The 20,805-nt window shown below is 46.1% G+C and overlaps 2 protein-coding genes and 1 non-coding gene across 9 annotated transcripts in view; 2 read left to right on the forward strand and 1 right to left on the reverse strand.

The window, feature by feature from the left end:
• Window positions 1–1,152: 1,152 nt before the first annotated feature.
• Window positions 1,153–6,765, reverse strand: LOC143359389 (uncharacterized). The gene is made up of 6 exons (XM_076797312.1): window positions 6,583–6,765; window positions 6,324–6,513; window positions 5,500–5,925; window positions 4,874–5,201; window positions 4,115–4,717; window positions 1,153–3,141 (listed from the first exon to the last, which is right to left on the reverse strand). The coding sequence occupies exons 3-6, from the start codon at window positions 5,886–5,888 to the stop codon at window positions 1,606–1,608; spliced, it is 2,856 nt and encodes a 951-aa protein (XP_076653427.1). The 5' UTR covers window positions 5,889–5,925; window positions 6,324–6,513; window positions 6,583–6,765; the 3' UTR covers window positions 1,153–1,605.
• A 1,008-nt stretch (window positions 6,766–7,773) lies between these two features.
• The window catches only part of LOC143358769 (cytospin-A), a 31,122-nt gene continuing 18,090 nt past the window's right edge, over window positions 7,774–20,805 (forward strand). For 5 of the 7 annotated variants that reach the window (XM_076796191.1, XM_076796190.1, XM_076796192.1 and 2 more), the window contains exons 1-3: window positions 12,527–12,580; window positions 12,977–13,071; window positions 15,431–15,577. In XM_076796191.1, the coding sequence (XP_076652306.1) occupies window positions 12,542–12,580; window positions 12,977–13,071; window positions 15,431–15,577 (281 nt within the window). In that variant the 5' untranslated portion in view covers window positions 12,527–12,541. Of the gene's footprint in view, window positions 7,965–8,458; window positions 8,593–9,335; window positions 9,674–12,526; window positions 12,581–12,976; window positions 13,072–15,430; window positions 15,578–20,805 lie in introns of those variants that run through there. The other 2 variants (XM_076796193.1, XM_076796194.1) reach the window with 2 other exon arrangements.
• Trnac-gca (transfer RNA cysteine (anticodon GCA)) lies at window positions 13,986–14,057 on the forward strand. The gene has a single exon. It is a non-coding gene; the product is annotated as a tRNA-Cys (tRNA).

The raw sequence follows: 20,805 nt of genomic DNA on the forward strand, positions 1-20,805 counted from the left end.
TTTGTTGCGAGGTTGGATTTTTATATTTCTGATTATTCATTTTTCCTTCAAGAAACTGTAGATCTGTTTTACCTTTGTATCCAATTCCGGCCCAGATTATCACACCAACTCCGCCCATTTGTCTTCGTTTTTTCACAAATCTTTCTTTTTTTAAGTTGTGATAAAAGAATGAAAATCCATCTGGGCCGTCCATATTGAACTTCTTTTCGTTCGTAAATAAAATACGTCTCCATTTCTTCTTCCAGTGAATACGTTCTTTTGCAAATGTTAATCGCTGCTCCTTATGATGTTTTGTTAACGGAGGTTTTTGCTTCATTTTAAATCTTTGAATAAATACTTACACGTCTGAAGAACGTGACGAATACTTCAGACAATTGCAGTGATGCCTGCTTTTCGAGCAATTTCACGTGATGTCAATGTTGAGGTCAAAACAATACGAATAATAACCTTTTATCCCGTTCTGATAATGTTGGCGGTCTCCCACAACTTGTTTTGCTCCCATAATTTGCAGGATCTCTTAATAAATTATATACTACCTTGCGACTTCTTTTAATAATCTTTGAAATTTCGGAAACAGTAACATTTTGACTTCTTAATTCAATAATCCTTGTAATTTCAGTTTGACTTAATTTTTTTCCGCGTCCCATGTCGACATTTAACTTCAAAACTTGACACCTGCTTGGCAACTCGCAAACTATCGGAAGGTATCTGCACAAAGCACAAGTGTGCTATCATTTTGTCCGGGACTGTAGGTTTCGGTCGAACGAAACATATTTTATCGAATAGATTAGAAATATAATCGTAGGGATTTTAAGTGAATGGGGATTGTTTCTTTCGAAGGCGAAAGTAAAAACAAGAATATTTAATAGCAGAAAAAAATAAAAGAAACAAAACGATATATAATAAACTCGTTCTCAATCCCCGAGAACGATCTCCACACGCACACACTCATTCATACCGATAACATGGACAGATCTACAGTTCGTAGGATCCTCGAGACAAAGACCCCAGACTCGGCCATCCTGCGCGATATCTGCCCTCAGATATCTTTGTTTATTTTTCTTCCGAGGAGATATCAATAGCTTCATCAATCCACGGCTTCATGTACTCCGCCGAAGTCGACGTCTGCTGCGGACCCTCGTGGCCGCCTACTTTGTATACCATGAATCGATCGTTCCTTAGAACTCTCGTAACACGATACGAACCTAAATATTTCGACGCAAACTTGAAACCCGGGCCAATTTCTTCGATAAATCAAACAGAAATGATAGTCGCTTTTTAGGTATGCTATCTCTTTATTTGCGCAGCTTTTATCAATCACAATTATCTGTCTGTTAATATTATTCCTGGAAGGATAAATTAGTTTATTGAATGTACAAGTATGGCGTACACGTAGAACGAATATTAATACAAAATTTCGTTTTTTCAGAACAAGTACCAGACTTGTCCCCGTCGAATCAGCGACTACGTTATGTGCGTTACTGAAGCTCCGTCCTAATGTCACGCTGGTTTACGTAAGTATGCAATAAATATAAAAAAATATCAATGAACACATGTGTATATATTATTGTACTTGTGATTAAGTAACGGTGATCGGTCACGTGGTCAATAGAACCGCGCCGCCATCAGCGGTAAAGCTAACAAGGGAACGAGAAAACCATGAAACCGTGGCTGATCGGCTGGCGAACAATCGGACGGGCAATCGAACGAGCCATCGGTCTTGTTCTGAAGCAGGAGATTCCTCACAAGCTTCTTTCCCTCGCAAGAATTCTCTATTCGTACGAAACGGATCTTCCGAGCCTCCAGAAACTGTTCCAACTCCACCCTGCACCTCCACTTTAGAGGATTTCCAGAGAATTCCACAATATAAACTTCCGACATCTCGTTCAAATCGCTGGTGAATATGCATCTCAGATCGTTCCCCTCCAAATTCAAATATTCGAGCCTAGTCAACTTGCGGAATGTGCCCGGAGCGATATATTTGATCGAATTGCCGCGCAGATCCAGCCTCACGAGATTCTCGAGCGGGAAGCTCGAGGATTCGATCATTTCCAGCGGATTGTCCTGAATCGTCAGGTTCTGCAGCCTGTTCACTCCATCGAACGCGCCTTGTTCGATGGTGGTCAGACCTGAATTTATAATTATGAGCTCTCGAAGATTTTGGAATTTCGAGAGACATCCTGCCGGTAAACGCGGCAGGTGTCCCTCGCGGAATTCGATCGCAGTAATATCCGCCGGTAAGGACTGCAACATCGGTAAGTTAGCGCCGATACATCGATAACGGATTCCTGCGTTATCATTGACGGTAATACAGGTTCCTTCTAATGTCTCGTTCCAGGCGGGTCCGGGAGATGGTGTTGGCGGCGGTGCGCTGGTTATGGCGGGAATATCCGTCGCGTAACAGTCCTCCCTCAAGAGCAACGAATGTTTGTCGTAACGGATTCCGCGTGCGTCCAGGAATTCCGTCAATTTGCTCCCGCAAAGACAGCTCCAGGGATTATTGGCAACATTCAACGAGGACAGGTATCGCAACCGTCGAGCCATATATTCGACGCCGATGCAGTTCATCGAATTCTCGGACACGTCGAGGCTGCTCAGGTACGGCACGTTGTCGAACGCGCCGTTCGCTATCCTGTAGATGTTGTTGTGAGACAGATCGAGGTGTCTGAGATTCGACAAGCCGCGTAGCGTGTTTTCGTTGATGGCATCCAGCTGGTTGTTCCTCAGCGACAGATACTCGAGATTGTAAAGCTTGAGGAAGGCCCGAGGGTCGATCTCTTCGATGCCACAGTCGCGCAGCTCGAGCTTCGATAGGTAACCGTCGAACCGGTCGAAAGAATCCCCGGGAACCTTTTTGATTTTCGATAGTATCACGCGAATCGAGCGAACCGTTACCGGTATCACGTTCAGCTCTTCCATCGAGGTGATCGCTCGACAGGTGTAGATCGCTCTGGATTGGTTGTGGGCTTCCTCGGGGTAGCATTGTCCGGTGTAGACAACCGATGGGGGTGTAGCCACGGGGATTTCTGTGGACGGGGGCGGCGGACGAGGCCTGACGATCGTCAGATTAGAGTGCTTAACGCTATCTTCAAAGGAGGTCCAGTGAACTTTTCCGGTTGTAATTGAAGTATCCGAAGTGGTCTGTTGAAAAAACAATTTTATAATTAACCATTTTCAACTTTGTTAGTTTAATCCTTTTTTTTTGTTGAGAATGGGCTTTGGATCGACTCTGATCCGTAAGCCAAATATATATGTACAGGGTGGTCCACGCAACTTGCACACCTATATAACTTCCGAAGGATGCGTTGGACGAAAAAGTTTTGTATACAGAAGTTGCATGGTCCGAAGGGGTACACAATTTAGTGTATTTATTTTTCTACAGGTGGAAGACTTTGTTTTTGTCGAATTCTGAGTAAAAAAGTATTGACCTTCATTAGCCCTAAACCGAATAATTAACGAGTAATTTCACTTTATTTCCTGAAAATTTTCTTCGCGTAATATCAGGTTAGAAAAATAAAAAGAAAATTAAATGATTTTTTTTTCTTTGTAAGAAAATTAAACTACTAAGCTACTTTATTTCCTGAAAATTTTCTTCGCGTAATATCAGGTTAGACAAATAAAAAGAAAATTAAATGATTTTTTTTTCTTTGTAAGAAAATTTTCAGGAAATAAAGTGAAATTACTCGTTAATTATTAGGTTTAGGGCTAATGAAGGTCAATACTCTTTTACTCGGAATTCGACATTCTTCCATATTTTGGTATAAAAAATATAGTATTTCATTTAAAAAAACAAAGTCGACCTTCAAATCTCCGAAACACTTCCACCTGTAGAAAAAATAAATACACTAAATTGTGTACCCCTTCAGACCATGCAACTTCTGTATACAAAACTTTTTCGTGCAACGCATCCATCGGAAGTTATATAGGTGTGCAAGTTGCGTGGACCACCCTGTATATATATATATTTTTTAAATCTTTACAAAAATTAATAGATATTGTCTCTTTTGAAAATTGAACGTATTAAATTGTAAGTCCGGGAAAGTTCCTATTTTTTCTTTTCTTTTTAGTTATGGTACGTTTAATTTTTATATTTATATTTATCTTAGATTTATACCTGGTGCTGGTGCCATCCCCCGGCAGCCACCGGAATATCGTTCTCGTTCTTGTAGCACCGACCCGCGTCGATCTCGAATCCAACATTTCGTTGGGTGAGGAAACTCTGGAGGTGTCCGCGGCAGCTGCACAGCCACGGATTCCCGGTTGCATCGAAACGTTCGAGCTTCTTCAATTCGGCCAGCTCCTCGATGGCGATGCAACGTAACCTATTGTTTCGGAAATCGAGGTGTCTCAAGCTGTTGGCCACGCGCCACAACGCGGTCCTATCGATCTGCTCGATCTCGTTCCTTTGAAGGATCAACTGTTGCAGGTTGAGGAGATCGCGGAACCACTCAACGCCAACCACCCGAAAATGGTTGCCGACCAGCGAGAGCCGTTGGAGTCTGTGCAACCCTGCGAAAGCTCCGTCCTCGATCTCGCGGATGTGACAGTCGTTTAGGTCCAGAATCCTCAAGCTATTTCCGAACCGGAAGAAACCATAACGAGGCAGCTTTTCGATCGTCAGACCGGATATCTCGATCCAACTGGTCTTATCCGGTAGACGGTCCAGCGACGTGAACACACTCGTCTGGAACTCGTTGCCGTGCACCGACGTCCATTCCTACAAGCATGGTTGCCGTCATTAGGGGCTACGTACGCTAACACTACCATATTATGGATTTGAATTTGAATTTAAATCTCCCAGGATACGAATTTTAATTTGATTGATCGCTTAATTACAGGAAAGCAAGTATCCATTTGGGGCAAGCACACTTACCCTATTGTAAGTATTCAGGTTATGGGTGGTGAATGTGGCGGGTAGTATGGGGAATCCAATTTGAGTCATGCACTGGTATCGCCTGCACAGGTGAACTTCTCTAGAGCAGTCCGTCTCCAAGCTAATGGACCTCTCTCGAAAATATTTGTCCAGCCTCTGTCGACACTCGCATAGCCAAGGGTTCCCGTCGATGCGGACGCTCCTCAACGATCTCAAATAGGCTAGATCCTGCGTCGCCAGGCAATCTAGATCATTGTCGCGCAGTCCCAAAGTTTCAAGGCGCGGTAACATCCGGAAGACATGGGGTTCGATGTGCACCAAACCACATCTAAAATATTTATATTCGTATAGACGATGTTATGATACATATTAAACGATGTTCTGATTACAGACAGCGTTCCCTTGAACGATTATGCGGCTTTACGTAATCTATGACTTTCTATGGAATCAACGACGCCGCGCCGTCGCGGTTCTGCAAACAAGGAAACGCTGCACCTCTTCCGCGTCCGCGATGCAAATTCCGGCCCACGGGATTCTTCCGAGAACTCTTCGTAAACGCAACCGACTTGTGTTTTTCTTAAGGTTGTACAATAAGGACACGAAACAGCTTCAAATTATTGGCGTACCTGTCCAGGACCAGCTTCCTCAGGTTGGTAAGGTGACGGAACCACGCGGACCTCGCCACATCGATCTTGGTCCCATGGAATATCAACCATTCCATGCGGTTCAGTCCGGCAAACGCGTCGGGAGCGATGTAGTTCACGTGGCAGTTGTAAAAGGACAGCCTCCGGAGATTCTTGAACCGCCAGAACGCGTTGTCCGGTATGTAATGGAACCGCGACACCGTGAACTCTATCCATTCCGCCTCGCTGGAGATCTCCTCGAGGTCGTTCAGGTCGCCGTGCGTGCACGCGTAGGCGATCGATCGTTCGTCGTCCGCGATCGGCGCTACGCTGCATTTGCAGTGCACTTGGCCAATTAGGCCGACCAACGCCCAGAGCAGAATCAGCATCATCTTGTTTTTTGTTACACTTCTAGATCCGCCGTGTTACCTGGAGGCAGGCGCGCGACGAATACTCATCGAGTCTCTTCTCGATCCGCGAGATGAAACACCATGGAACGTGAGGCGCGCGGGCAACGCTGTGACTGCCTAGTCTTGTTAATAAACAGCTCGCGTCGATTGGCTTCTTGTTAGTGCCATGTTTGGAACTCGCAGGGGATATACATAGGTACAGAGAGCTCTATATGTTTTCATGTGTACTAGCTTCTAGCGTTCCCGATGAATGTTATCGCGTGGACTTTATCCTGCATATTTTTAGATTATTTTAGTTTGGCATGGGGCGGAGAAAATTATGGGTAATGGCAGCGTTAAATGTCATTAAAATGTGCAGCGGAGCAGCGGCATGGTTTCGTGCTTGGCGCGCCAAAAATGACGCTCGCAGTCACTCACCATGGTCGCGATGATGCGGAACACGGTCTTGTTGATCCTTCTTGCGAGACACCTATCTCACATTCGATACCGAGGTGTCACACTTCAGGGTCGGGTAAAGATACCAGGTTACAGCGGTGCACACCGTGTCTATGTTCACAGGACACCTGGCGCGATCCTCATCGTCGCCTGCGCGCCGCGCCGGTGTGTACTATGGACATCGAACGAGGAACGAGAACATGAAAAAATCATCCAATCGGGACACTGGGAAGCGTCTTACTGTTTCAGCGAGCTGTCGTGGCCCGAGTCTCGCATCGGTGGATCGAAACGAAACGGCGACTCCGACTGAGCTGGCGATTCGCTCGCTTCCTCGTTATATAAACTTGTAAGGCCAAGGTCGCCCTTGTGCACCGCGCCGGTACTACGTGCACACACCGCCGATCCCCGCGACCTATCTTTAGCACGCGCCGCTCTAGTTTGCCAGGAAAACCGACTAGCGAATTAACCGAGATGCGCTGGCTAGTTTCTGCCAGCACACGCACACCTGTACCCGCGAACAGAGAAAATAGTGACCGGAAGGTCTGGGCCAGTTGATGGAAAACCCTCGCCCCGTCTCGAGGCTGCAGGCATGAATGAAAAAGCCTGCCGTGTTCCGACGGACCTCCGCTTCCACCCATGGTATCCACGCTTCGACGTAGTACGAGTGGATCAACTCTTTGCCATTGCTTTCAAGGTGCTTTGGAATATAGGGCTATATAAAACCAAATAACAAGCAATTAAGACTGTATAAAAAATTGTTTTGTACTGCCACAGAGTGGCAGAATCGGTTGCATAAAAGAATTTTAACGTAGAACGTACCGTAACTTCGGAAAAATTCATAAAAATCAGCCGCCTTAGCAGAACTAGTTCGGTCGCAAGGGACTAATGAAAACACGTGTCGTGACATCATTTCCCCGATAATTGGAGACACTGGAAATTGGATGCATATGAATTTCTAGATTCAACAATAGCACGATTGTATTCGTGGATGTCCGTGAGTGGTTACACTATTATTAGAGCGGATATTTCGCGCATGATGAATTGCGCCACCAATGCGCCATGGTGTTAACGACGCGGTTCAATTTCGCGGGATAATTCGGTCGATGCGCTACCGTTCGCGTATCTTATCTATCCTGACGCCGAATGCCATATGCTGACCGACATAGTCTAGTCGGACAGGGTCGAAAATAATCAGCGATAGTGTATCGGGGTTTGTTAGTCGAGGCTGTCCTCGCTGGACAGGTAAGAAGCGACCCTTTCTTTTTGATCAGAGTGTACGGACGACGAGCCAGGCGAAGGTCGAAACGTGACAGTAAATTACATTTTCAGATTACACGTCGCGCGAGCGCGATGCCGTCCCTCATGGATTATATAGCTGTTCGCCACGCCGACCATACATCCATCCATCCATTTTGCCCATCCAAGTCGAAGACGACGCGTTCGTTCTGCGGCAGTCTCGCGCCGGCTGTCGTTCGCAGCGCCCGCTCCGAGGCTTCTGTCCGCGCCGCCGCGCCGCGTCTTCCCTCGAATGGTGACAGCAGCTCCAAAAACACCGTTCGGCTCCTCGCTTCATGTGAAATCACGCACGCGTGCCGTTGCCCCGGCCGAGTAGTCCGCCGCTTTGTAAGTAACCGTAGAACGTTGTACGTGGTTCCTTTGATTCGCCACGCGAATCGTCCCGCCGATTACCAGCTGTTTCTAGCCGCATTCTAGAAATCACGCGCTCCGCAGGTGTTTATACCGTTAATCTCGACTGCATCACTTGTTCCTGTCCGGGGCTCATTCTTCCCGTCATCGTGAACTCTCCGATGCCTCCGCTACAAGTTCCAATTCAATTTTTAAGCGTATGCATTGTCTCTCTGAACGTGCATAGAAATGTTCAATATACAGAAAAGTAAAGAAACCTTGAAAAAAAAAAATCGAATTTTTATTTGATTAACTACGATGCACTTTGCAATATCTCACTGCTGAATTTCTATAAAACTGGTATCTCTGAAACTTCCATGAGAAATTTTCTTGCATTAAAACAGCCAGTTTTAAGCTCGTCTGAAGGTTATTGAGGGCTAGGAGAAGGTCAACGTAAAGAGCTAAGCTAATTCCAGGTGTTTATTTTGCAGAAATCGCGTCGAGAAGGGGACCAAAGTTGGAACAGGTGTCAGAACCATGGATTCCCACGATGGAAAATCGAAGTCCACAGACAGTGGTCCATGGTTGGATCTACGTGGGACGCCGCGAGCCATAATCACGCCAGGTGGGCAGTCACCAACAAGTATTTGGAGCGCGACAGTGCTCTCTGAACGCAGGCTGGACGTTCTGCGGCGTAGTCGGCGAGGATTCCCTCGTTACCTAATGGAACGCGAACGGCAAATCAAATTAGCGGCGATTAGGTCGGAAGGTTGGCCGCGGGGCAAGGTCGTCGCGGATCGAAAGGCGGATCGCAAGTCTCCTACCTGCTGCCTGGCTTCGAAACCATGTCGTGATTCTCTTTAACGCGAATTTAAAACAAATTATTGTGATAACACAAGAGTACAACATTCTTGGCTTATTGGAATCGATAGTTCCTCCTAAATTGAATTGCTTTCTCACACGAAACAAAATTTAAGATCCAACAGAGTGCTGTACACCCGTGGCACGTTGATTGTCGCATAAATTTTGCATGTTTGATACAAGTCTTGTTTATTTCATTCGGACAAACGATCAGAGGTACTAATTATTATTATTGATTATTTGGCAATGAAGTTACACTTCATACTACAATTCAGTTAACTTCCAAACGAATAAATTGGTATTCGGTGCTACTAATTTTATGACAAGACTTTTTTAAGCAGATCTGTAACGACGGTCACCGATGACCACCGTGGCAGGTAACGTGTTAAAATTGAGAGAGCGCAATCGCGGGCATTAACGGGATAGGTAGAACGTCTGGTAAGAGTCAAGCTTGAGAAAACGCGAAAATGCAGCGGGGTGCGATGCGTTTTTCAAACTGTTCTCGCGGCAGTAGCGTGGAGAGGGTTAAACGCGACGAAACAGCGAGCGCGCGAGACGGTGGAGGGAAGAAAGGAATGACGGCCAAGAGAGGTCACTCACGGGATAATGTGCCATGGAATGGCACGAACGTAGCCAGTTCGCATTGAACTGCCGAATCGCGCGGATCGGATCGAGTCGCGTCGAGTGGAGTCGGATCGGGACAACTCCGTTCACTCGTTTGCGCTTGCATAGTCTGTTCTCGCTGTTTCGCCCGTTACCGAGGCTGTCCGGTCAAAGCGGTGCAGGCGTTTTACGGTTCGCCAACCGGGGATCAGTGGAGACTAACATTGGATACCTATGTGCAGGTGCGACCGACAATTCGATCGTTAGAGCTCGTTCCGTGTAGCACCGTGAAACTATGCTCGCGGTGGAAGACGCGTCTTTGCTCAAAATTCATCTGACGTGATCGATTAGAAGATCTAGAGGGCCACTTTACGGTTCTGTCCTCCGCGAGCATTTTATTATGTCAGTGCAAAAGTACATACTCGATTTCGTATTAAAATACAACAAGAAATCGGGCACAATGTTTGCACTGGCCTAGCAGATAGCATGATAGATGGTCAACAAGAATCTCTCGGTTCTTGTTCGCCCTAAGAGGTCCCGCAGGAAATTGTCATGGTTCGGGGACTAGCCTAGCGAGACGGTGCAAGAGCACGTAGGCCGATTGGTGTTCCTAGCGCAAAAAGTGTAGGCCAAGGAAAAAAGTCTATCACCGCCACACCCTGCGGCAAGAAACGAAAAGCGTCTATGGCGATTCTAATTCCGTCTACGCGGTCTCCGCCTGGTCTGCGAGCCGATTCACCCGAGAACGAGAACATGTTTTGAATTTCGTCTGCTGGCCGCTGGAACGGTGCTTAATTAATGCAGCTGGCGATATCCATTCTCTCCAAGGTCTCTTTACGACGGAGACAAAAAATTTAATACCTCTGCTTGCCCGGCGGACAACTAGACGGATCATGCGTTGGAGGAAACTCGATTACTGCAGAGACACGTTGACTGCCGCGTCGATCGTATATGTATAGCTGCAACAATTCTTCGTGTATCTTTAATAATTAATTTTGTTCGCAATACAATTGTACGATGTAAAAGAGTTGAAAACGTATTCGCCGTGATAAACTTGAACTCTGCAATTTTGAATACAATGATTAAATTACTTCGATTTTCTGTGATTTTTGGGGGATGATTGTTCGGGAGTCAACGTGTCGCCGAGCCTGCAGTGCGTACTGCCCCGTAACGAACGTGCAAGCGGACTGTGTCGCATTCGAAATTCACGTGCTCGTGAATCGGGGAATTTGTCAGTTCGCCAATTATGTAAGAGAGCGCGCGATTCGAGGAACGATCCGCACCAGGAGGAATTCCAGTTCCCATCGCGAGCGCGCGGCTCACAATCAGCCGTGAGTAACCGGTCGTGTGTGCACGCGGTGTGCACAGGCTGTGCGTGCACAGATCCTCGCGCAATGGATGTATCTTGTATCGTTATGTATCACGGCAGCAGCATGAAGGCGCAAGCGGTTCTACGCGCACGTTTATTAATTCTTCTGCGAGCGCACGGTTCGTTTACCCGTTTGATTATGAATTACCGTTGCCTTCGACGCTTCCCTGGCCTGCACACCGTGCGCTGGAAACCGTTCACCTCTGCTGCCGGAAAACAGAGATGTTCGCCGAGCATAACGACGCCGCGCCGCGCCGCGCGCACACCGTTAACGAAATTTTCTATCGTCAGAATCATTTTCAGAACCACTTGCCGCACGGATGGGGAACGGCTCCGATGCATTTCGAGTTTCTCCGTCCTTAACACCTTGCACTTTCTTTACATCTACAACGACTAGAATTTTCTCTTTTGTTGTCTATGATTCGAAACGTTTGCGTTTCTATATTTTCGTACATTTTAACACGTTCGCTAGCAGCATTTCTTTTACTGTATACCTTTCACGTTAACACATTATCCACCGACAATTGTTCCATAATTTTTCAAAAACTAAGATTTTTTGTTATTATTATAATTATAAGAAGATTTTCAAGCTTCCTTCTGGCGCAGCACAATTGTTAAAAAATATTTTACCAAATACAACGCATGTACCTTCTTTATGAAATATGTTCTCTGAATACCATGCTGTTTGTTGCGATTTTAAACAGCCAATTGATGGATAGAATCAATTTGCTGTGAGATTGAGGACGTCACCCGATGGTGGTAGCGAAAGTGTTAATTGTCAGAAAAATTACGCATGTGACTGTCATACTCATATTACGCAAATGACTGTCTCGTTTGAGGAAAATTGTACCAATGCCCGTAGGATTGCCTTCCGCAAGGGGCTCGCGATAGTGTATCATTTAAAATCTGTAATTTGGTCGGGTAGTGGCCTGAGACGGAATTGCAGATCCTCATGGTATTCTGATTTCCATCACGGAGTTCTGTATCACCTGTGTATAGTGGTTTAGCGTGCGCTGTGTTTGAGCGAGGCACGAGTGCAGGGTGGTACTTACGTACGTATGTACAGAACGTAGTTACGTACTGGGCATGCATCTTTATTATTGGCCGAGAACCCGTACGAGCGGGGCTAGGGTTCGATGAACCTTTACAACTACGTATACGGGTCGCGTACCCTTCTGATCGAGCCTCGCTGAAAATCGCTCGTTCAGCATTGCTGCAGCACGATCGCCGCACTTTTCGTGCCTGGAATTATTCAAACACTGGTCCAACTATGTTGCTCGCTCCCTCGCCAGGGAACATTACGAAATTGTATGAATAGGTCGTTTAATCAATTGCGCCGGAACTCGAATAATTCTGGACCAATCTGCAATCAGTCGACGATTACAATCCTAACGACGAGAAAATAATTCGGAAAGGGCACCGGTTGCACCCGAAAAGCCTCGCCGAGAAATGTCATCTGTCTTCTCTGCGAATGACATGTTCTCGAGCGTGTATCTATCTATATGACTATATGTATTGGACTTATCGCGAGCGATCCGTTTCTTATCACGCGCCACCTGAAATTCCATCATCTTTATGTGCACTCGTGCAGTATCAGTTAGACCGCGTCCGCGAACAATTCTAAGCCCGTACGACTGTGGTACAGTGTTAGGATAATGGTCGGATGTGTTCAGCGTAGCCGAGAGATTTAGTTCGGTTCCTCAATTCTCGTGAATCATCAGCGTGTGCCGTCACCGCTAAAATGATCCGGCAATTACTGGACGTTTTAGGAGGATCCACGGTACGGCCGTACAGCCGAAACACGGGACCCTGTCCTTGTCCACGATATATTTCTAGCCGATCCGTCTATTCCCGTGATTCCGGCATAGGTGCACACCTCCACCTACGTCGCAACGCACCGGTCGCGGTCTCCCGTTTCCGAGTGACGTCCTTCGTTTCTATAATTATTTGCCGCATGTTTCGTTTCTAGCCGCAAAAACAGATCGAATTATGCTCTAGTAAAAGAAGATATCCTCTCAAGGATGTCACGGTTGCGGTTTCGTCGCTTCTCCTATATGTATACCGTTCGCGCGGATCCTTCATTATCCACCGAGTGAAATCGTCGAGATCGTTAGGATAAATCGCATGCCTGTTTCCTTAATATCAGTTTCTAACAATTGAAATTTGTCTCTTTCAGGCTCGAAGCGGAATGCCCGCGGAATCGGGCGGGCGGATATCCTCTAAACGGGCGACAGGATCAGTACAGATCGCGAACAAGTCCGCTAACACTCGGTAAGTTATTCGTTTGCGCCGTAAACAGAGAAATAGAAGACCTGGACTATTCACTCTTTTTTTTTCTCGCTCCAATGCGTATGTGTGTTGCGAAACTCTATGAATCGGCTTATCTTATATCTGTTTGTTTTGGTTGGCTAACGATGTCTAGCAATTGGATTCTAACACATCTAAATTTGTTCGGATACTTTTTATGTATTTTATTATCGCAATCATGATTTCACTTTTGTGTAACACCACACAAAAGATCGTATCGTTAATCAATTTGTCATTCACAAAATATTATCTCCTACGATGAACTCATTCCTTATCATGGATCAGAACCTACAGCATAATAAAATTGTTTGTTTGAGAAAGAGAAATTAATTATTTCGCATAATTTAGGGAAGGAAAGAAAATTTACTTTTAGACCTGACATCCAGACATTCCTGTCTGATGAGCGTTCTCTGCGCAGGTTTCTGTTTTACCCTCGCATGATAAAGTAGGACTTCGATGTTACCATCAGATACTGACCGTGGTAGAGAATTAATCGATTACCGGTAGATGACGCCACGATCACAGTTTGACGGTACGACAACAGTTATCGATGTTACGTTTGAATTTCCCAGGAATCGAAAACGGGATGGCGATTGCAATCGTAATTGGCATACTCGAGCAAGGTTCGCCTCTTCTGTCACGTACACAGAAACCGGTCGTACAATTTAATTTCCAGAAATTCCGTTATCTCCTTGTCACTGCCATTGGCGTTGCTTTCTCCGCGCGAAACGGTCGTTGACTTTCCCGTTGTACCTGTAGTAATACAAACTTCGATTTCTAACAATGCACGATTTAAATTTTAACAACTGCCGGCGAAGTAAATATTCGATTGAATAATTGGTCGAATGCTATAGAAATTGGGGGGCGAGACGAACATCGGGGATATAGCTCAGTGGTAGAGCATTCGACTGCAGATCGAGAGGTCCCCGGTTCAAACCCGGGTGTCCCCTAATTTTTTTCCTACATTTTTCTCTACGAAATTCGTTGATTATCGTCAGACGTATCGAATGAAAATTGTGCGCATTCTGTGCTTGCTACGGGAACTAAAATTAGAGTGGGGGATTAATTGGATAGAGCAAAACTAATTTCTTCTTTCTTTTTAGCAAAAAGCAGTACATTTGTAGAATATTGGGAATATTATATACAGTATTTACGACGTGAAATCGATCCGATTTACGAGATCGTCGGTAGTAGACGTATCGAATGACAGGGGGCATTGACCAGCGGTCAGCTGTAACGCTGACCTCATCAACTCGCAGCTTCTCGATTTATATCGCAATCGTTCGCCGCGATAAAACCGTTAAAACTGGTGTTCCATGTTTCCGAACGAACGCTCGGCGTAATCCAGTACAACCGGCAACTATCGTCACTGGTTTTATCGCCGCTAGTTGTCAGAGAACGAGAGAACCCGTCGAATTCGATACACACGGAACGGTGCGTTACCGCGTGCCCCTTGACTTATGCAACCGGCTCGACGCGCGAGTAAAAAGGTTGATCCGCCTACGCGGTGAACAATCTTACACCGAGTCGGGTTGTTCGCGTCGCAGTTTTTCTTCGAGAATCTAACGACGTTGTTCTCCGAGGCTCATGAATATTCAACGCAGCCTCTTACTATGTGTTACTCGTACGATGATTTTTCACAATGGCCGTCGAGACAGCCAGTAAACAGCGAACAAAAAATGCTAATCGTTTTCTTTGTTGAGAAAGATTTTAAACCCATCGCTCCAGCTACTGTCTTAGCCACGGTGTTACGTTATTTACAACCACTTTATCTTCCGCATTACGTCTTCGCCGGAGATGTTACGCAATGCGATACTATACCGCGCCTACTATACTGCCCATGCAATCCATCGTAGCATTTGTACCAATATTAGCTCGCTATTTTTATTGCGATCGCTACCATACGATCTCTATAATTCAATTATATCTACCGCAATGATTCATCCATACCTACTGTAATAATTCAGCGCTGGATGATTTAAACCACGCCTGCTGCATTAATTGCGTTACGCCAATTGTCCATATAATTGCAGTGGCGCATCGTGGCACAACTATTCGAATTGTACTTATTACAATGGTCCTGGTATAATAATTCAGCGCTGTATTATTTCAACTGCGCCTGCAGTATTAATCGCGTTACGCCAATTGTATAAATAGTTGCAGCGACACAAGGCATGTCGCGGCGACTATTCGACGATCGCGTATTATAGTAGCTCAGGTGCGCATACCAGAGCAAAGCGTGGCGTGGCCTTGAGCCGGCCACGAGTCCCAAGATTTCTATCGAACGGCGGTTAACGGTGATCTGTCTCGCTGTGGATTTCAGATCCAAGTCGGAATCAAGGCCGGCGTCCGGTGCTGGGAGAAAAAGGGACGCGATCACGTCGCTTTTCAGCCCGAAAAGGCCAGCGAGCAGGAAAGCGAAGCATGCTAGCGACGGACACCTGCCGAGGATAGGGGACCCGCTAATAAGGTGAGTTGGACGTCGCGCGTATTTGGCCGACTGACGCGATCACGTTTCTCCAGAAAAATGCACACCAGTTCAATCCTTACGTGTACCTTGAAGCAAAAAAAGACAGAAGAAATAGCAGAAATCAAATTCTCACTACGCTGGGAGACAAGTATTCTTTCTCCGAGGAAGACGTCCGTCGCAACCGTTTCCAATTACCGCCACCGTTAATTACAAGCTCTCTCGTGCCGGTCATCCGTTGCATTTTCTAGATTCGCTCGACCTAGAAAAGTGGAAGTCCAGTAGCGCGTTTCGAAGCCTCGTGCGCCAACCACTTTCTCCCCAGCACGGTCCACGGTCGATTCTATCGACCGGGGAGTTCTTCCACGAGTTTCATCGCGAACGAGACATCTCCCTTTCGAGCGGGCCAGCCTCCTCGAAAAACCACCTAACCGTCGCGAACCAACGGCCAGATGGATTAAACGACGTCAATTGGTCGGCGGGGAGAGATATGTCCCGGTGACTTCATCCACCGATTCGTTGCTCGTTAATCTAACTAGCGCTGCGAGCTAAGGCTATATTACCTCGAGCTGATGTAACGCTTCATTGATAAGCGTGATCTTCACGCGACTGTTACCTGATCGAGGTGCCACCATCTTCTTCACCTACATCACGATTTCTTCTACTGTGATCTCTCAGCTTGGTCGACCTCTGCTGTTTCAGGGACATAGGAAAGCTCTTCTTCGGAGCTTGGAAGATGGCACAGTCTCTGACCGGGTGAACTTGTGGAACAGCTACCTACGCACTGATTCCGATAATTTCGGAGACCCCCACTTTCATGCAAAGGAAAAAATTGTTTAACTGTTCGCGATCCGAACTGTTTTCTCTCTTCTACTTCAGAACTTGCTTTATCATCGTACAATTTAGCTTTGCTAGCCTATGTAGATTATGAAATTGTGGCGTTATCGATGAATGTATTGTAAATGAGTGAAACAACTTAAACCAATCAGTAAAACATGTTATGATGTTTGTTACTTCGATTAACACATTGACTGCCATGTCACCCATATGTGGGTGACGGAAATATTTTTCTAGATTTTAAAATGAATTTTTACGTTAATATATTCATTGCACCAATTTTGATTAGGGTCTGTAAAATGCAAGAAAGTTGGAGGACTACTCAATATCATACATTTAATTTTTTAAATTTTTATTTTATTCAATAACTTACTTTGATTTTGTGGAATTTTTGAGGTTTCTAGTTCGGCAGTCGAAGTGTTAAAACGAAGTTTATGACATCGAAATAGAAGGATAGATTAGCTGTTCTGCAGGTACGCCTTTCAAAGTAGCACACAATACTTTTCGTCGTTGAACGTTTAGCTTCCCGACGCGTGAGCCCGGGACCAAAGATGATCAGGATCAGATAGGATGCAAGTGGTCTCGGGGACTCGACAGCTACGCGTTTCTGTGTCCGCATAGCGCGCACGTGTCTCCTCGGCTTAACGACGTCTGCTCTTCTTGTTACTTAATTAGAGGTCGAGCACGCCGGTTCTCGCGGAGCCCGGAGTGCTGGCGACCGCTCTCTCGGCAGACCGAGTAGACCGACGACCCACTCTGACAATGAGACCGGCGCGGCACTCGGCGCGGCGTCGAACGACCTACATACTCAGTGAATCAGAAGTCAATGAGCGACCCGATGCGCCGCGCTAACTCCGTTTGGAACTGTCTTGGAACGGCTCCACGGGTGACGGTGAGCCGCCACCGAATTTGATCCGTGCCATCCCGTCGCTCACGCTGTCACGATCCTTATGGGACACGGCTCCCCCTTGGCTGACGCCATCAACTGCGAGCTTCTTGTATTCGATGCTCCAAGCATCTGCTAACGAATAACTCGTTAACAACTCCGCTATAACTTTGTGTAAAAACAGTCGTAGATCAATTTCTGAATAGTCATTGTAAACAGTAGACTTCTCGCTATGAAGTCTGTGAATACTATGAGTTTGTGAAATTCCGAGAGAATAACAGTACAGTTTAAGTCAGCTTCTCGTTCGGATATTTTTTTTACCAAAAAGGGTCTTTGGGAAGATCAGCTTCAGGAGCCTCAAAGTATAGACTCCGCCCTTTAAAAGGAGCCCAGGCATATTGCTGTACGATTTTTATAAAGGAAGTTACGAGAGTTCAAAGATGCGATTTCTCGAATTGTGGAGCAGAGTGTTACAAAGTCTCTTTTTTTCTAGGTGTTCCCATCGCTCTTCTAACTATGAGATAAAATGTGTCCGCGCTTGGTAGATTGAACACCGTCGTAAACGTATCGTCGGATCTAATGGACTATTAGCGTCTAAGCGTTCGCGAGCCTAACAGCCGGCACCGATGAAACCGTGCGAAAAGCGCACGGTATCGTCCCACAGAAATATCGGGATGGAAAGAGGAGAGGAGAGGAGTTATTAAAATAGAGTGCGAAGAGGCTGTGAATGGGATCAAGGCTGACGCCAGAATACACTTTCGCCGCGATGTCGTGACCGTCGAACATTCGGACCGACTTATCCGGGTCTAGAGACCTCGGGAAACTCTTTGGAAGAGCTGCACACGGCCGCCATTATCTCCGAAAGAGAAGAAGATACGGTTATCGCCAGGTGTGTCGTGCGCGCTGACTCAGATAAAGAATTTCTGCGAAGGAATCCGCCGAGGAATTCGAACCTACACAAGTCCTGATCTACCAATTCTCGATAGACTTCGACAGCGTTTCACCGAAATTCGACTAAGATATCCTAACTTCTGTTGTAGGAGAGGCCTCTCTAATCGGTGTTTGCCTCGACGTTTGTCACAGTGCAAACGATGATCGTTTGCGCAAATAAACAGCGGAAGGAGGCTCGCGGTCGAGTTTTCGACGCGTTCCGGAGGCTAGATAAATTATTAAAGCAGCGTTAATCAGAGGAGAGACCGTGAGTCGTTGCGCTCGAACGGCGCGGCTGACGTCATGCTGCCCCGTTCTTTTAATCCCTATTTTCTCTGGTGCCCGCGACCAACTCTCAATTGACTTTGCCCTTATTCAAAGGCCTTCCAGCCCGGACTCCGACCAATGCTCGACACGATGCTCGTCTGACTTCTTAACGTGCTTTCATTCATTCAGGGACGGTGATCCCTGAGTGGCTCTGTTGGAGTCCTGCCGATAGAGAAGCTCCCAAACTGTGTCTTTGATTTTTACCGCTGGTGCATTTGCTTTCTGAGTGCACGGGCCATTGTCCAGAATTCTGCCAATAAGTATTAGCTACCTAATTAGCTACCTGGCTGCCTAGATATTTAGCTATCAATTCTCCTCCGCAAATGAGCGGTTTATATGTGGCCAGGTATTGTGATCATTGATCAACCTGGGATGGCTTCTTTAGAGCAGGAACGGTTTGAAACGAGTCTAAGAACGCAGCAGCAGGCTCGCGTACGACTGTTGCATAGATGGCCGCGTGGAATATTAATCGAGGTATGAATAACGCTGGTCAGACATAAATAGTAGCATGCATCGATCAGTCTACACCGCCATTGATATTTATCCGGCGTTCGAGCCGCGAGTAAACGCGCGCGCGCGCACACAGAAAATACTAACGTAATCATACGTTGTCCCGAACAATTAGGGGATCTGTAGTAGAATGATTTGATGAGACAGCGAGACAGCTCGCCTTGAATGTTGATTACCGAACCAAGAATACACTCGGACTCGTGATCCGAAGACTCGGGATTGAATTGCTGTGTGTGCAAATTGCAGTCGTCTGCTAGTTCAAGACCTTTCTTCTTTCAACTCTCTTGTTGCTAATAATTTAATTTGTAAACCGGGAAGCAGTGCAGCGAATCCCATAACACTCGGCTAATCAGCTTCCAGTGATCTGAGCTCGTAAGCTCTCTTGCTAGAGAGTGGCGACCTTGCCCAGTTAGGCCCAGGGTCCCTGACCCCAGCCGGTCAGAAAGGTAACCCTCTTCCTCGTACACCTAATCTACATCGGTCTTCTGGCTGGAACAGAGAGACGCTATTCTAACAGTTCTCGTTTTTAGGCTGGCCGCGATGATTCATCGAACAACGAGAAAAAGAGGAGCACGCCGCGGCCGCGCCGCGCCGCGCCGGAGACTTTCGCAACACCCAGTACAATGACTCCATTATGAACAGAGAGTCCTATGATCCCGGGTCTTGTCCGGAGCGGGTCGGTTTCGACGATATTTCGGACTCGTTATCCGTCGGAGCGCGCATTTAGACCTTGGTCTTATTTTTTCACCGACGTTGAACCGCGCCCGCCTCCGGTCCAAAGATACTCCCGATGACGAGGAACGTCGCACAGTGGGCCGTTTCTGCAAAATAGGCGGAATTAATTCCAAAATTTTCATACCATGAAATAGGTCTTTTCGGAAAAGCGAGAGCTTTTCATTTAAGCCTATGTTCATTTAAAATTCGTTTAGGCGTGTCAAATTCACAGTAAAAATCGTAACCTTCGTTAACATTACGTCTTCAACTATTTATTTTGCAAGAGCACATCCATTAGACATTAATTGCTTAAAATCACAGTCGAACTCAACTAGTCAAGTTTTAATTTCCTAGATCAAGACATCCCTTGTAAGGGTAGTTTTAACCCTTTGCACTCGAAGCCATTTTAACTCTAAAACGAAACATTTCTTCCGACCTAGAATATTATCCTTCTATACATATTTTTTCATGCTATACATACGAAAATGGTGCAATTTACTCGTACAGTACTGAAATGTTTACTAATTTATTAAATACAAACAAATTTAATAATGTAAAAAATATTTTGAATAATGATACAGGAATTTTTAGTGGCGCCTTACAGTCGCCGTTCGAATGCTAAGGGTTAATAAAGGCAGTTCTCATTCTAGCAAATAAGTAATACCAGAATTAGAGTTTACGACTCCAAAAAATCCCTTAAAACCGTTCTGTATGTAATTTTAAATTACATTGATTGCTAATTAATAACGTACAATTAACAGAGACATGAATTTTGTCCATCTTTTCGCGATTCCGGCCCGCAGTGCGCCGGGCAGACTCATATTTCCGCTAAACCCGTGGAAAAAGCGCGACGCTGCATACCGGTTCTGCGAGCGTACACGTGCAGCACAGCGTCCCTGTGTGCACACCGCGACTGCAACTGCAACTGCAACTGCAGCGATAGTGTCGCGAACACGGGACCCATTACGGCGAACAAGCCGGCTTTACGAGCCTGTTAGATTATGACGCGGCGCGATCAGGTGTATCG

The sequence above is a fragment of the Halictus rubicundus genome, chromosome 11 (assembly GCF_050948215.1).
Source record: "Halictus rubicundus isolate RS-2024b chromosome 11, iyHalRubi1_principal, whole genome shotgun sequence".
Taxonomy (NCBI): Eukaryota; Metazoa; Arthropoda; class Insecta; order Hymenoptera; family Halictidae; genus Halictus; species Halictus rubicundus.

Bases quoted from the DNA above. Each gene is read 5' to 3' on its own strand.
- LOC143359389 (XM_076797312.1), bottom strand. From the start codon at position 5,888: ATGATGCTGATTCTGCTCTGGGCGTTGGTCGGCCTAATTGGCCAAGTG. The intron at 4,718-4,873 runs GTAAGTGTGCTT...CCATGCTTGTAG, and splicing joins ACCTGAATACTTACAATAGG to GAATGGACGTCGGTGCACGG. The intron at 3,142-4,114 runs GTATAAATCTAA...TTTTTTCAACAG, and splicing joins GGGGATGGCACCAGCACCAG to ACCACTTCGGATACTTCAAT.